This window comes from Hyla sarda, chromosome 8, assembly GCF_029499605.1.
Source record: "Hyla sarda isolate aHylSar1 chromosome 8, aHylSar1.hap1, whole genome shotgun sequence".
NCBI classification, from domain to species: Eukaryota; Metazoa; Chordata; class Amphibia; order Anura; family Hylidae; genus Hyla; species Hyla sarda.
Window position 1 is genome coordinate 96,098,183 of NC_079196.1, and position 17,583 is coordinate 96,115,765.

The window sequence follows — 17,583 nt, forward strand, 5'->3', positions numbered from 1 at the left end:
ATGCATATGCTATCTCAACTGACAGGGCCCTTGTCAGAGAGTAGAATAAAAATGCCATAGTTAAATAAAAATGCAATATTCAAATAAAGTCCATAAATAAAATCCGAACTTACTCAGTAAAAATAAAGTCATTAGATCTGACACAAAGCCATGATTGACGGCAAAATGATAAAGTTGTAGGATGGTAAAGTTCTCCTTATATGCATATATATTAACCCGATCAGTAACAAGTCACTACAGCTCGTAGTATAGTATGACAAGATGATATCGCTTACCCGATCCACGCAGGTTCCCTGGTTCTTGCCTTGTGTTAATATTGTATATTTGCCTTATATTTATAGACCTTGAGTGCTTGTCCGACTGCTTTTTTACTTATTTTAACAAAGGTACAGAAGCCAAGATGTTTTCCCTAGAAGTTGCCAAATGTTTTTCTAGCTCTTCTAACCAGATTAAGAGAGATCTGGTTACAGTAGTAGCATCAATATTGGGTTTGATTTGGGCAGCAGATGAATCCCAAAACATTCTTAATGAGCCACCCATTTTTCGATCCATCGGATCTTTTAACTGGTGAAGAAGTTTTGTTAACCACTTTATATACCTGGACATCAATTTTTGGAATTGAATTCCAAATTTCCGTTTCCTCCTCATCAAACAAACTATGTAATTCAAACGGACATGTAGTTCCGGGCAGGTGAATTTTTCATAGATTTAGTCCAGTATCAGGCAAGCAGGGCTTCTAACTTTTTTTTATTTATTTTTTTTAAATATTGCCGGTGTGAGGTGCAGACTTGCACAAGTCTGCACCTCAAACCAGCACTCAGGGTGTATGGATTGGGATCCTGACTCGAGACTGCTCCATACTTGGCGGCCCCCGGCTCATTTCAGCAACCGTGGGCCGCCGCCGGTTTCTATTAACCCTTTAGATCCCCGCTGTCAAAGTTGACAGTGGTGTCTAAGGGGTTCTTTTAACCATCCCTGATGGTCTAGCAGGGTGGATGCCCCCCCCACACCATGATTCCCTGTGGAGGTAGCCGGAGGGCTTACCTCCGCATTCATGGCTGCCCCCATAGATCTGCATTTGATTGAGCCTGTGTTGAGCAGGCTCAACCAAATGAACACAGATCAACGGAGTTCAATAGAACTGCATTGATCTGTATGAGGAAGCTAAATGATTCGTCCTAAAAAAGTGTATTTGAAAAAAAAGTTTAATAAAAGTTTAAAAACAAAAACTCATTAACCCTTCAATATTATCAACCCCCTTTTCCATATAAAAATATGTAAACATAATAAAAATAAATACAGTGGTCCCTCAACATATGAAATTAATTGGTTCCAGGAGAACCATCATATGTCGAGTACATATGTCTATGTAAAAATGGTAATTGGTTCTGGGGCCTCGGAACCATTGTATGTTGAATACATATCTCTATGGGAAACTGCTAATTGGTTCTGGGATGACCATTGTATGTGGAGTGTATGGGGAGTGTTTAACAAACCAGGGTGCCTCCAGCTGTTGCACAACTACAACTCCCAGCATGCATATACAGCCATTGACTGTCTGGGCATGCTGGGAGTTATAGTTTTGCAACAGCTTGAGGCACACTGATAGGGAAACATTGATGTATGGGGTGTATGGTGTGTATATGTATTGTATGTGATGTGTGACATCGCGTACTGTACAGTTCTTTAAATAGGTTCAGGGGGGACAGAATGTCCTCCATTACGATCCTGACGACTACAGCTCCTTAGGAAAGGAAGGGGAGGGCAGCCAGCAGCTCATTGGATGCCTGCAGCAAGATGCTGCAGGCTATTTGCTATGGCTGCACTGGGGGGGGGGCTTACACGGAGCTCACAGTGGAAGCCTGCGTGAGTTAGCAGGACAGCATGTGAGTAACAGGAGGCAGAACGGGGCACATTAGTTGTCAGCGCTGTCAGATGGTTGTACGATGGCCCGACACACAGCAGCATCGTATGTTGATGCTACCTTAAACATACGATGGGCTCTGAGAGGCCATCGTATGTTGAAATGATCATATGTCGGAATGATCATATGTCGGGGCCATCGTAAGTCGGGGGGGGGGGGGGGGGGGAGGGTCACTGTATATTTGGTATTGGCGAGTGCGTAATTGTCAGAACTAGTAAAAAAAAAACAACATTTTATATTCCGTACGTTAAATGCCATGAACGTAAAAAAATAAAAAAAATAAAACAAAATTGCATTTATGTTCATAACATCATATCCCAGTAAAAAAAAAAAAAAGTGTTCAAAAAGTCTGATCAATACCAAAATGGTACAGATACAAACAGCTTATTATGGCCCAAAAAATTAGACCTCATATAGCCCAGTATATGGAAAAATATAAATGTTATAGGGGTTAGGAATTATTAATATATTTTTATTAAAAGGTAAAAAAAAAAAAAAAAATGTCATTATTAAAACATGACAGAAACTAAAGAAATTTGGTATTGGTGAATCAGGCCGACCCAAAGTATCAAATAATATGTATGTTTGACCACAAGGTGAATGGCGAAAACACCAAATTAGCATTTTTTTGCTTTTCAATTTCACCTCACAAATTTGTTTTTGTTTCAGAGCATAGGTTATGGGAAAATGAAAAGGTGTCAATACAAAGTATACCGGTACTTGGCCCCGCAAAAAACAAGCCTCACATAGGTCTGTAGATGGAAAGTTATGGCTTTTATAGGACAAGGAGAAAAAAAAAAAAAGTGCAGAAACTAATAAAGACTTTACTATTTACATACTATTTTGGTTTAAATTATTTTATCTACCAGGACAAGTGGATTTTCTTGAGGGACAAATAGATCGTCCCTTGGACATGTACTTTTTTTTTCCATACCCCGGGAGTTGCAGTCTTTTTTTCTGGTTCCTTACACTCCTCAAGAATAATGTTTTTAACCCCTTAAGGACACATGACGTTCTCATACGTCTCCATTTCCGAGTCCTTAAGGACACATGACGTATGAGAACGTCATGTGTTTTACCGCCCCCCCGCAACCATCTGGAGCGGAGCCGGTCCCCGATGCCTGCTGAAATCGTTCAGCAGGCATCGGGGCATATCGCCCAGGGGGGTCATTATGACCCCCCATGTCGGCGATGGCCGCAGATCGCTGGACAATTCAGTCCAGCGATCTGCGGCGGATTCCGGGTCAATCGGGTCTCCAGTGACCCGGAATTATTGGCTGAACAGCCAGAGGCAGCAGGGGTGAGGTGGCACTGGTGCCACCTCGCGATCGCCCTGATTCGTCGGCCGGATTACCGGCCGACCAATCAGGGCGCCTGCTGCGGGTGTCACTCCCGCAACCCGCTCCGCCCCTCTTCCGGAGGACGTGAGTGGGTGCGGGCAGAAGACCCCGGGTGCTGGGGACCCCGATCCCCGGCGCCCCTGTTGGGATCGGGGCCCCAGGAGCAGCGGCGGCGGCGGAGACGACGAGGGACTGACCTGGTGCAGCGAGGATCGTTGGAGGTGAGTGACAGCCTCCTGCTGTTGCTTAGCAACAGCTCCCAGCATGCAAAAAGGGCATGCTGGGAGCTGTAGTTATGCAACAGCAGGAGGCAGACCACCACAACTCCCAGCATGCCCTTATGGGCATGCTGGGACTTGTAGTTTTGCAACAGCTGGAGGCACATTCTTTCTATGGAAAAGTGCACCTTCAGCTGTTGTGTAACTACAACTCCCAGCTTGCACAATCAGCTAAAGTGCATGCTGGGAGTTGTAGTGGTGCATCTGGTGGTTGCATAACTACAACTCCCAGCATGCCCGTTGGCTGTCGGTGACTGCTGAGAGTTGTAGTTTTGCAACAGCTGAAGGCACACTGAGTTAAGTAGCAAACCAGTGTGTCTCCAGCTGTTGCATAACTACAATCCCCAGCATCCCCAGCCAAAGTAGTATGCCTCCAGCTGTTGCATAACTACAACACCCAGCATGCCCTTCCGCTGTCCGTACATGCTGGGGGTTGTAGCTTTTGCCACAGCTGAAGGCACACTGGTTGCAAAACACTGAGTTTGTTACCAAACTCGGTGTTTCACAACCAGTGTGCATCCAGCTGTTGCAAAACTACAACTCCCAGCATGCACTGATAGACCGTACATGCTGGGAGTTGTAGTTTTGCAACAGCTGGATGTCCCCCCCCCCCCCAATGTGAATGTACAGGGTACACTCACATGGGCGGAGGATTACAGTAAGTATCCGGCTGCAAGTTTGAGGTGCGGCAAAATTTCTGCCGCAGCTCAAACTGCCAGCGAGAAACGACTGTGAACCCCCCGCCCGTGCGACTGTACCCTAAAAACACTACACTACACTAACACACAATAAAATAAAAAGTAAAAAACACCACATATACACATACCCCTACACAGCCCCCCTCCCCTCCCCAATAAAAATGAAAAACGTCTGGTACGCCACTGTTTCCAAAACGGAGCCTCCAGCGGTTGCAAAACTACAACTCCCAGCATGCACTGATAGACCGTACATGCTGGGAGTTGTAGTTTTGCAACAGCTGGATGTCCCCCCCAATGTGAACGTACAGGGTACACTCACATGGGCGGAGGATTACAGTAAGAATCCGGCTGCAAGTTTGAGCTGCGTCAAATTTTCTGCCGTAGCTCAAACTGCCAGCGAGAAACTACTGTGAACCCCCGCCCGTGTGACTGTACCCTAAAAACACTACACTACACTAACACACAATAAAATAAAAAGTAAAAAACACTACAAATACACATACCCCTACACAGCCCCCCTCCCTTCCCCAATAAAAATGAAAAACGTCTGGTACGCCACTGTTTCCAAAACGGAGCCTCCAGCTGTTGCAAAACAACTACTCCCAGTATTGCCAGATAGCCGTTGACTGTCCAGGCATGCTGGGAGTTTTACAACAGCTGGAGGCAGCCTGTTTGGGAATCACTGGCGTAGAATTCCCCTATGTCCACCCCTATGCAATCCCTAATTTAGGCCTCAAATGCGTATGGCGCTCTCACTTTGGAGCGCTGTCGTATTTCAAGGCAACAGTTTAGGGCCACATATGGGGTATCGCCGTACTCGGGAGAAATTGGGCTTCAAATTTTGGGGGGTATTTTCTGCTATTACCCTTTTAAAAAATGTAAAATTTTTGGGAAAACAAGCATTTTAGGTAAAAAAAATATATATTTTTTTACATATGCAAAAGTCGTGAAACACCTGTAGGGTATTAAGGTTCAAATTACCCCTTGTTACGTTCCCCGAGGGGTCTAGTTTCCAAAATGGTATGCCATGTGTTTTTTTTTTGCTGTCCTGGCACCATAGGGGCTTCCTAAATGCGGCATGCCCCCAGAGCAAAATTCGCTTTCAAAAAGCCAAATGTGACTCCTTTTCTGAGACCTGTAGTGCGCCAGCAGAGCACTTTTCACACCCATATGGGGTGTTTTCTGAATCGGGAGAAATTGGGCTTCAAATTTTGGGGGGGGATTTTCTGCTATAACCCTTTTTAAAATTGTAAAAATTTTGGGAAACCAAGCATTTTAGGTAAAAAAAAATATATATTTTTTTACATATGCAAAAGTCGTGAAACACCTGTAGGGCATTAAGGTTCACGTTACCCCTTGTTACGTTCCCCGAGGGGTCTAGTTTCCAAAATGGTATGCCATGTGTTTTTTTTTTTGCTGTTCTGGCACCATAGGGGCTTCCTAAATGCGGCATGCCCCCAGAGCAAAATTTGCTTTCAAAAAGCCAAATGTGACTCCTTCTCTTCTGAGACCTGTAGTGCACCAGCAGAGCATTTTTCACCCCCATGCGAGGTGTTTTCTGTATCGGGAGAAATTGGGCTTCAAATTTTGGGGGGTATTTTCTGCTATTACCCTTTTTAAAAATGTAAAATTTTTGGGAAACCAAGCATTTTAGGTAAAAAAAATATATATTTTTTTTACATATGCAAAAGTCGTGAATCACCTGTAGGATATTAAGGTTCACTTTACCCCTTGTTACGTTCCCTGAGGGGTCTAGTTTCCAAAATGGTATGCCATGTGTTTTTTTTTGCTGTCCTGGCACCATAGGGGCTTCCTAAATGCGGCATGCCCCCCAAAAACCATTTGTCGCTCCTTCCCTTCTGAGCCCTCTACTGCGCCCGCCGAACAATTAACATAGACATATGAGGTATGTGCTTACTCGAGAGAAATTGGGTTTCAAATACAAGTAAAAATTTTCTCCTTTTTACCCCTTATAAAAATTCAAAAATTGGGTCTACAAGAACATGCGAGTGTAAAAAATGAAGATTTTGAATTTTCTCCTTCACTTTGCTGCTATTCCTGTGAAACACCTAAAGGGTTAATACACTTACTGAATGTTTTTTTGAATACTTTAGGGGGTGTAGTTTTTATAATGGGGTATTTCTAATATGAAGACCCTTCAAATCCACTTCAAAACTGAACTGGTCCCTGAAAAATAGTGAGTTTGAAAATTTTGTGAAAAATTTCAAAATTGCTACTGAACTTTGAAGCCCTATGGTGTCTTCCAAAAGTAAAAACTCATAAATTTTATGATGCAAACATAAAGTAGACATATTGTATATGTGAACCCAAAAAAAATATATTTTGAATATCCATTTTCCTTACAAGCAGAGAGCTTCAAAGTTAGAAAAATGCAAAATTTTCATTTTTTTCATCAAATTTTGGGATTTTTCACCAAGAAAGGATGCAAGTTACCATAAAATTTTACCACTAAGTTAAAGTAGAATATGTCACGAAAAAACAATCTCGGAATCAGAATGATAACTAAAAGCATTCCAGAGTTATTAATGTTTAAAGTGACAGTGGTCAGAATTGCAAAAAACGCTCCGGTCCTTAAGGTATAAAATGGCCTGGTCCTTAAGGGGTTAATGGCATCATGTAAAAACCTGTTTCTTTTTAGGTTTTAACCCCGCAAACATAAGATCTTGAATAGAAGATGGTTAAGGATTTTCAGGAATGTTCATAGCACTTCTGACGGCATTAATTAACACATTGGTGTCTTCAGAGGAAAAATAATACCTCATATGATCCCTACTGAAAACAATACTCAATAAGTTCACCTTCTTCTTGGGAATTAGAATTCATAGATACAACATCTAGATCCGATTCAGAATCAACAACAACAGTTTTTTGCCTTTTTTGAGGAGGAGGATCCAAATGCGAAGGAAGACCCAAAACAGAGGATGGATCAACAGGTGGAGAAGAATCCAAAATCTGAGCTTTAGGCAAGGCCGCAGCGACAGATGCTTGTACTTCCAAATAATAGAGCAGAGTTCCTCCAAAAAAGACAGAGATGGTAACAGAGGGATAACAGAAGAGAAAAGAATTGCTCTTATAAATTCAACAAGGGGTGCTACTATGCGTATCAGATATGATCACTGCATAAAAAATAAGAAATATGCAACATAGTGCACACCCACAATATACGTACCAAGAAAATAAGCTTATTGCACATATAAAAAAATTATTTACAAAAGCAGACAATACAATTAAAACCATTTAAAAGGCCCAAATGGCCACCTGCACAAACAGTGTTGTGGGTGTGGCTTGATGGGGGCTTGGCTTGATGTGAGTGGGGTGTGTGGCTTGTCACAAGGTGTTTTTCTTTTTTTTACAGAATTGTCCCTATATATTGTTCTCGCTGCAGGGACCTTACAGTGAAAACAACCATTTTAACTCAGACCTGTGTAATACAGACCCCAGAATCCCCACCCAGCATAATACAGACCCCAGAATCCCCACCCAGCATAATACAGACCCCAGAATCCCCACCCAGCATAATACAGACCCCAGAATCCCCACCCAGCATAATACAGACCCCAGAATCCCCACCCAGCATATTACAGACCCCAGAATCCCCACCCAGCATATTACAGACCCCAGAATCCCCACCCAGCATATTACAGACCCCAGAATCCCCACCCAGCATAATACAGACCCCAGAATCCCCACCCGGCATAATACAGACCCCAGAATCACCACCATAATACAGGCCCCAGAATCACCACCATAATACAGACCCCAGAATCACCACCATAATACAGACCCCAGAATCAGACCCCATTATATTAAAGACCCCACTATAATAAAGACCCCAGTATCAGACCCCACCATAATACAGACCCTCCCCCCTTTACATAATACAGACCCCAGTCGTGTTGTGCAATAATATACATACATTTACATTAACTGACTCACAATTCACGTCTTTTACGGTCGGGGTCATCCTCTTTCCTTCTGGCTCAGACCACCATGACGACTTCTTCCAGCCAAAACCCATCACTGCAGCATCTGCAAGACAAACATCTTAGTTTCTGCATTTTTCCAGTGTAGTCCCCAGAGGTGCCGAATTCGATGGAGTTTATTCCATTCCAAACAACGTTATAGAGCAAACTACGTTCCAGCGACCTGTCTTCACCTTTGTCAAGCATGAGAGGCAACGAAACGTAGCCTGCTGTTTAACACTGTTTGAAATGGAATAAACTGCACTGAATTCTGCACTTTATACTTTGGTGAGCTACGATTTTCTTTGGATATAAGTAGGTAGGTAGCTATGCTAGATATGGAGGTAAGTTCATAGGTAGGTAGGTCAGTAGGTACCTGGGTAGATAGGTAGGCAGTTAGGTAGCAAGTAGGTAGTTAGGTAATTAGGTTGCTATGTAGGTAGGTAGCCAGGTGGCTAAGTAGGTGGGTACGTAGCCAGGAAATTAATAAGGTAGGTAGCCAGGCAGGTTATTGTGTAGGTGGCCAGGCAGGGAAGTAGCCAGTACTCCTTCATATCCAAATCATCAGCCCCCTCCCTGTCACCCCCCTCCCCCGGTCACTTGCATCCCCATCATCACTTGCACCCCCCTTTCCCCTCATCATCACTTGCACCCCTATCATTATGTAGGTAGCCAGGTAGGGAAGTAGCCAGTTCTCCTTTACATTTAAATCATCATCCCCCTCCCTGTCACCTGCTCCCTCCTCCCCTGCACCCCCTTTCCCCCGTCATTTGCACCCCCCCCATCATCCCTTGCACCCCCCCATCATCACTTGCACCCCCCCATCCCATCATCACTTGCACCCCCCCATCCCATCATCACTTGCACCCCCCCCATCCCATCATCACTTGCACCCCCCCCATCCCATCATCACTTGCACCCCCCCATCCCATCATCACTTGCACCCCCCATCCCATCATCACTTGCACCCCCCCATCCCATCATCACTTGCACCCCCCCCATCCCATCATCACTTGCACCCCCCCCCCCATCCCATCATCACTTGCACCCCCCCCCCCATCCCATCATCACTTGCACCCCCCCCCCATCCCATCATCACTTGCACCCCCCATCCCATCATCACTTGCACCCCCCCAACCCATCATCACTTGCACCCCCCCATCCCATCCATCACTTGCACCCCCTCCATCCCATCATCACTTGCACCCCCTCCATCCCATCATCACTTGCACCCCCCCCATCCCATCATCACTTGCACCCCCCCCATCCCATCATCACTTGCACCCCCCCCCATCCCATCATCACTTGCACCCCCCCCCCCATCCCATCATCACTTGCACCCCCCCCCCATCCCATCATCACTTGCACCCCCCCCATCCCATCATCACTTGCACCCCCCCCCCATCCCATCATCACTTGCACCCCCCCCATCCCATCATCACTTGCACCCCCCCCCCATCCCATCATCACTTGCACCCCCCCCCCATCCCATCATCACTTGCACCCCCCCATCCCATCATCACTTGCACCCCCCCCATCCCATCATCACTTGCACCCCCCCCATCCCATCATCACTTGCACCCCCCCATCCCATCATCACTTGCACCCCCCCCCCATCCCATCATCACTTGCACCCCCCCCCATCCCATCATCACTTGCACCCCCCCCCCCCCATCATCACTTGCACCCCCCCCCCCCATCACATCATCACTTGCACCCCCCCCCCCATCCCATCATCACTTGCACCCCCCCCCATCCCCACTTGCACCCCCCCCCATCCCATCATCACTTGCACCCCCCCCATCCCATCATCACTTGCACCCCCCCATCCCATCATCACTTGCACCCCCCCCATCCCATCATCACTTGCACCCCTCCCATCCCATCATCACTTGCACCCCTCCCATCCCATCATCACTTGCACCCCCCCATCCCATCATCACTTGCACCCCCCCATCCCATCATCACTTGCACCCCCCCATCCCATCATCCCTTGCACCCCCCCCCCCATCCCATCATCACTTGCACCCCCCCCATCCCATCATCACTTGCACCCCCCCCCCATCCCATCATCACTTGCACCCCCCCCCCCATCCCATCATCACTTGCACCCCCCCCCCATCCCATCATCACTTGCACCCCCCCCCATCCCATCATCACTTGCACCCCCCCATCCCATCATCACTTGCACCCCCCCCCATCCCATCATCACTTGCACCCCCCCCCCATCCCATCATCACTTGCACCCCCCCCCAATCCCATCATCACTTGCAACCCCCCCATCCCATCATCACTTGCACCCCCCCCCATCCCATCATCACTTGCACCCCCCCATCCCATCATCACTTGCACCCCTCCCATCCCATCATCACTTGCACCCCTCCCATCCCATCATCACTTGCACCCCTCCCATCCCATCATCACTTGCACCCCTCCCATCCCATCATCACTTGCACCCCTCCCATCCCATCATCACTTGCACCCCCCCATCCCATCATCACTTGCACCCCCCCATCCCATCATCACTTGCACCCCCCCATCCCATCATCACTTGCACCCCCCCCATCCCATCATCACTTGCACCCCCCCCATCCCATCATCACTTGCACCCCCCCCCCATCCCATCATCACTTGCACCCCCCCCCCCATCCCATCATCACTTGCACCCCCCCCATCCCATCATCACTTGCACCCCCCCCCCCATCCCATCATCACTTGCACCCCCCCCCCATCCCATCATCACTTGCACCCCCCCCCCCATCCCATCATCACTTGCACCCCCCCCCCATCCCATCATCACTTGCACCCCCCCCCATCCCATCATCACTTGCACCCCCCCCCATCCCATCATCACTTGCACCCCCCCCCCCATCCCATCATCACTTGCACCCCCCCCATCCCATCATCACTTGCACCCCTCCCATCCCATCATCACTTGCACCCCCCCATCCCATCATCACTTGCACCCCCCCCATCCCATCATCACTTGCACCCCCCCATCCCATCATCCCTTGCACCCCCCCATCCCATCATCCCTTGCACCCCCCCCCATCCCATCATCACTTGCACCCCCCCCCCATCCCATCATCACTTGCACCCCCCCCCCATCCCATCATCACTTGCACCCCCCCCCATCCCATCACCACTTGCACCCCCCCATCCCATCACCACTTGCACCCCCCCATCCCATCACCACTTGCACCCCCCCATCCCATCACCACTTGCACCCCCCCATCCCATCATCACTTGCACCCCCCCCATCCCATCATCACTTGCACCCCCCCCCCCCTATCCCATCATCACTTGAAACCCCCCCCCCATCCCATCATCACTTGCACCCCCCCCCCCCTATCCCATCATCACTTGCACCCCCCCCCAATCCCATCATCACTTGCACCCCCCCCATCCCATCACCACTTGCACCCCCCCATCCCATCACCACTTGCACCCCCCCCATCCCATCACCACTTGCACCCCCCCATCCCATCACCACTTGCACCCCCCCATCCCATCATCACTTGCACCCCCCCCCCCCTATCCCATCATCACTTGAAACCCCCCCCCCCCATCCCATCATCACTTGCACCCCCCCCCCCCCCTATCCCATCATCACTTGCATCCCCCATCCCATAAAAAAAAAAAAAAAAAATTTTTACTCACCTATACGCAGGCAGGGATCTCCTGGGCAGCACAGGCTGGCTGCGTTCTTCTCCCACTACAGTGCAGGCGCCGATGAGTGACGTCATTGGCGCCTACGCTGTGTGCGGGCAGAGGTCACAGGTCTCCTCTCAGTGAAGCCGCAGGTCCTGCAGCTCACACTGAGAGGAGGCTTTAGCTGTGTATGTGTACTCAGCTTAGAGCTGCGCTCGCTCGCCTGGAGATCCGGGACACGAGTCCTGGATCCCCATTAGCGGAGCGAGTGCCATCTCGAGCCGGAGCCCCGCATGCTACCCAAAAGCACCCCGCGTGTATTTTTGTAACTTTTGGCGGTTCCACGGTATATAACGGTATTTCCTCCTTCTCCTCCTCCCCCCCCCAAATAAATTATCAGCCCAGCGCTGCCCCCATCAGGGTAAATACTCACATGTCACCCGCAAGTGCTGCTCTCCTCGTCCTGTTTGTTGCTCCTCCTGTTTATACTGTGCGGTATCCCGATGCCCTGGCTGCAAATGGTAAACAAAATGAACTTTAACACACGTTCCTACGTTGGCATACGCTGGGGACGGGAACGTGGGACAGCCTTCAGCCTATCACCGGCCGCAGCGATGTTCCGCCTCGGCCGGTGATAGGCTGAGCCCACTGTCATGTAAGAAGCTGGCTTCTTACATGACAGTGGGCTCAGCCTATCATCGGCCGAGGCAGAACATCGCTGCGGCCGGTGATAGGCCGACGGCTGGTCCGATGTTCCCATCCCCAGGAGGCAGATGAGGCCGGTATTGGACCAACGGGCGGCAAGTTAAAGTTTATTTTGTTTATCTTTTGCAGCCCGGTAGTGATCTTCAGAGCAGTGGTCTTCAACCTGCGGACCTCCAGATATTGCAAAACTACAACTCCTAGCATGCCCGGACAGCCAACGGCATGCTGAGAGTTGTAGATTTGCAACATCTGGAGGTCCACGGGTTGAAGACCACTGGTATAGTGTCAGCGCCGGCGGCCCGCAATAAACAGGACGAGGAGGGCAGCGCATGCGGGTGACATGTGAGTATTTACCCCAATGGGGACAGCGCTGGGCTGATAATGGGGGGGGCAGAACAGCACTTGCGGGTGACATATGATTAGTTCCCCAATGTGGGGACAGCGCAGTGCTGAGCTGATAATTCATTTCCGAGGGGTAGGGGCCAAACCGGTATTGCGGTATGGGTTAAAATTCATATCATGCAGCACAAAAATTTTCGGTGTTCGGTATGAACCGGTATACTGCCCAGTCCTATGTCATGCCCCCCTCCCATATACAGCAATGGAGGGGGCATGATGTCACGGACATTGAAGCCCCAGGAATTTATATTCAGAACACTGTAGTGCCGGCCCAGAGATCGTGGGATGGTCTCACACTGGGGGGAACAAGGCACCTCTGTCCTCATGATCACTGGGGGGGCACAGACCTCTTTTCACATCATCACTTTGGGGCACAATGTACCTGGATAACCAGTTTGAGGGAATATTCACAGGAGAATTCATCTCATGGGGGTCACCTTCCCAGTTTGTTTCAATTTGTAAATCATTTTGCAGAAAGCAGTCACATGTCTCTTCTCTGACATAGAATCCACAGGTATTGCACCTTGGATGAGCTGAAGGCTGATCCATGGCCAAAATGGACATGTGAATACATGGTACCCATGAAGCCAGCACAGTGTAGTTGTTGCTGGGTGGTCACTGCCTGATCTGCCTCTTCTTACAATATCAGGTGTCTGGTTTTAATGTAATGGCTGAAGGGTATATTCTAGAATTATTGGGGCACGATTGTATAGAAGAGGTGCATGATGGGGAGTGAGGGGCAGTCACGTGGCACAGAATCCTCTAGATCAGTGTTCTCCATTCTATGACTTTCCAGATGCGGGAAAACTCCAACTCCCAGCACCTGAGCTGTATATTGGGGACACTGCTCGATAGCTTTGGATGCCCACGTTCCCTAACCAGCCACGGGTTGACATCCCACGTGGTGCTGCCACTATTGAGGGTCACAATTGACCAAATTACATGTGAATAAGAATTTACAAAAAAAAAAAAAGTGGAAACTGCACAAACTGCCCATAATCCTCTTAGACTTATTGTCCCCTATACAAACCCCTCACAACCCCCCGTATACACATACAGGGCTTCAAAGGCTTCATTTCTTTTCATCGTTGTCGGCCACTTCACCACGAGGGAGCGCTACACCTCAGAGAACGCAGCACTGCCGCACTGAACACCACAACCAACCGCGAGCGCGCGAAAAGCGAAGGGCGGTACCAGCCGCCACCCCCTGCTCGTACGTCATTGGCTGCACCTCCCTGTCCGCCATGTGTAAGGTGCCCGGACACGCCCCCTGTGTGCATCGTCATGGAAACCCAGAAACAGCGTCGTTTCTCCTAGGCGACGCCAACTTGTGCGAAGCGACAGCTCTTGTGGTAGACATGGCTGGAAAGAAGAAAGACGTCGTCCTGCAGGTGAGAGAAACGCATGGAGTGGTGATAGATGAGGTGAAAACTCACTTCCAATTCACATTGAGCGGTGTTTGGTCCAATGTGACTTGATGTGGCCTGTCTCACCATCATATAGATCAGTGGTCTCCAAACTGTGACCCTCCAGATGTTGCAAAACTACAACTCCCAGAATGCCCGGACAGTCGTGGCTGTCCGGACATGATGGGAGTTGTAGTCTTGCAACAGCCGGAGGGTCACAGTTTGGAAACCACTGATTATGACCTTTGGTTTTGGAGCTCTCTATCCCCCCTCAAAGCTACACTATATGCGCACAAGTATTGGGACACCTGCACATTACATCTCCAGGAGCTTTTAGGGCATTCCAATCTAAATCCACAGGCATTAAAGGGGTACTCCAGTACTTTAAAGGGGTACTCCATTGGAAAACTTAGAATGCCAGAAAGTTATACAGATTCGTAAATTACTTCTATTAAAAAATCTTAATCCTTCCAGTACTTATCAGCTGTTGTATACTACAGAGGTAGTTCTATAGTTCTTTTTTGTCTGACCACAGTGCTCTCTGCTGACACCTCTGTCCATGTCAGGAACTGTCCAGAGCTGTGAGGATTTGCTCCTGCTCTGGACAGTTCCTGACATGGACAGAGGTGTCAGCAGAGGACATTGTGGTCAGACAGAAAAGGACAACTCAACCTCCTCTGGAGCATTAGGGTGCGTTCACACTGCGGAATTCCACGAGCGGAACTCTGCAAGCGGAATTCTGCTGTGTGAAATTAACATTAGTGTGAATGGGTCTCCGCGAGACTCAGTGCCCCGCGGCCCTAACGCCGAAGTAATCTCGGCGGCCACCGCCAGGCGGAATCTCCGCACACAGAATTCAGCGAGCGTAGATTCCGCAGTGTGAACGCACCCTAAAGAAGATGATAAGTACTGGAAGGATTAAGATTTTTTAATAGAAGTAATTTACAAATCTGAATTCGGGTAGAAAAACAGACATGGTGCACATCTACAATCTTGTATAATGATCTGATTGCTTCTCAGCATAATATCAAAAACTAACAGGTTGTTAGTATACATTTTTGATCAAAAAGTACAAGCCCACTCGCCACGTCAAGGCCACCTATTTAGAGTGGGTCCCTAGCATAAAATGGCGCAGCACCGGGCGGCGACCACCACCGCCGCGACACCAATGCCCACAGGGGGGAACGACCCACCGGCAAAGCGGCCCCAATGCCACTCAAACCAGTCTATGGGCCGCACCCCCCCGCAGACACGGCGCCACAGCAGCAACGGACGCCGCACCACACCAGTGTGAACAAGGTGTAATGGCTCACTTAATTTACAAATCTGTTTAACTTTCTGGAAACAGTTGATTTGAAAAAAAAAAATTGTTTTCCACCAGAGTACCCCTTTAACTAGGGGATAAGTGTACAATTGCGAGGGGGTCCGACTACTACAACACCCACGATTTTCAAAACGCGGCCCAGCTGTCAACTGCATGGAGCAGTGGGGTCTGAGTTGGGCCCCCCTTGCAAATATAAGAGTTTTCCCTTTTCTGGGAAGAATTTCTACAACATTTTTCAGCACATCTGTAGAAAGTTTTGCCCATTCACCAGAAAAACACTTGTGTAGTCAGACACTGACTCGTTCACACTACAGAATTTTCACCTGAGATTACCACAAGGAAATTCCGAGCAGATTCCGCTTCCAGCACCCCATCCAGAATCTGAGCTTAAGCAGTCATCCGGTTCACCCACATCAAACCCAATACACTGGGTTATAATGTGGGTGAACAGGAGACTGATGAGGGGTCACTGACTACAATACGTACTGTTCAGTCCGGAGAAATGTCCCTCCAAATAGATGCTTTTATCTACTCGGAATTGCGCACTGGAGGCGGGCCCGCCGGCTCAATTGGTATATTCATTGTCGCTGGTCAAGTGCTCATCGGTCTCTTGTTCACCCACACTAAAGACAGTGTATTGGATACGATGTGGGTGAACAGGATGACGGTTTTCCTTTAAAGGGGTACTCCAGTGGAAAACTTTTTTTTTTTTTTTTATCGACTGGTGCCAGAAAGTTAAACAGATTTGTAAATTACTTCTATTAAAAAATCTTAATCCTTCCAGTACTTATTAGCTACTGAATACTAGAGAGGAAATTCTTTTCTTTTTGGAACACAGTGTTCTCTGCTGACATCATGACCACAGTGCTCTCTGCTGACATCTCTGTCCATTTTAGGAACTGTCCAGAGCAGCATATGTTTGCTATGGGGATTTTCTTCTTCTCTGAACAGTTCTTAAAATGGACAGAGATGTCAGCAGAGAGCACTGTCCTCATGATGTCAGCAGAGAGCTCTGTGTTCGAAAAAGGAAATCATTTCTTCTGTAGTATTCAGCAGCTAATAAGTACTGGAAGGATTAAGATTTTTTAATAGCAGTAATTTACAAATCTGTTTAACTTTCTGGCACCAGTTGATTTAAAAAAAAAAAAAACACTAGTTTTCCACCAGAGTACCCACTCAGAGTTCCACATCTCGTTCACCCACACTAAACCCAATACACAGGGTTATAGTGCGGGTGAACAGGAGAGCGACGCGTGGTCTCTGACTAACATACGTAAGTTAAAGGGGTACTCCGGTGGAAAACTTTATTTTTTAAATGAACTGGTGCCAGAAAGTTAAACAGATTTGTAAATTACTTCTATTAAAAAATCTTTACCCTTCCTGTACTTATTAGCAGCTGTATGCTACATAGGAAATTCTATTATTTTTGAATTTCTATTTTGTCTTGAACACAGTGCTCTCTGCTGACACCTCTGTCTGTGTCAGGAACTGTCCAGAGCAGCATAGGTTTGCTATGGGGATTTTCTCCTGCTCTGGACAGTTCCTTATATGGGCATCAGGTGTCAGCAGAAAGCACTGTGGACAAGACAAAAAAAACTAATTAAAAAAGAATAGAATTTCCTCTGTAGCATACAGCTGCTAATAAGTACAGAAAGGGTAAAGATTTTTTTATAGAAGTAATTTACAAATCTGTTTAACCTTCTGGCACCAGTTGATTTAAAAAAAAAAGTTTTCCACCGGAGTACCCCTTTAAGTCCGGTGCCCAGTCCCTCTGAAGGACCGGTTCTTTCTTCAGCTAAATTGTGCACTGCAGGCGGGCCCACTGGGTGAATTTGAATATTCAAATTCACGTAACAGGCCTGCCTGTAGTGCGCA

General features: G+C 48.0%; 2 protein-coding genes across 6 annotated transcripts in view; one reads left to right on the top strand and one right to left on the bottom strand.

Moving 5' to 3' along the window:
• Positions 1 to 14,215, bottom strand: part of LOC130284685 (uncharacterized) — a 31,075-nt gene extending 16,860 nt beyond the window's left edge. The window contains exons 1-2 of one of the 4 annotated variants that reach the window (XM_056535320.1): positions 14,036 to 14,171; positions 8,198 to 8,290 (exon numbers count right to left, since the gene is read on the bottom strand). Coding sequence is in view for 3 of the 4 variants with exons in the window: in XM_056535318.1 (XP_056391293.1) it covers positions 13,361 to 13,542 (182 nt within the window). In the remaining variant the exon portion in view is untranslated. Of the gene's footprint in view, positions 1 to 8,197; positions 8,291 to 13,360; positions 13,555 to 14,035 lie in introns of those variants that run through there. The other 3 variants (XM_056535318.1, XM_056535317.1, XM_056535319.1) reach the window with 3 other exon arrangements.
• A 7-nt stretch (positions 14,216 to 14,222) lies between these two features.
• NME9 (NME/NM23 family member 9) overlaps positions 14,223 to 17,583 on the top strand; it is a 49,941-nt gene continuing 46,580 nt past the window's right edge. For both annotated transcript variants that reach the window (XM_056535315.1, XM_056535316.1), the window contains exon 1: positions 14,223 to 14,369. In XM_056535315.1, coding sequence (XP_056391290.1) covers positions 14,223 to 14,369 — 147 coding nt within the window. The remainder of the gene's footprint in view (positions 14,370 to 17,583) is intronic.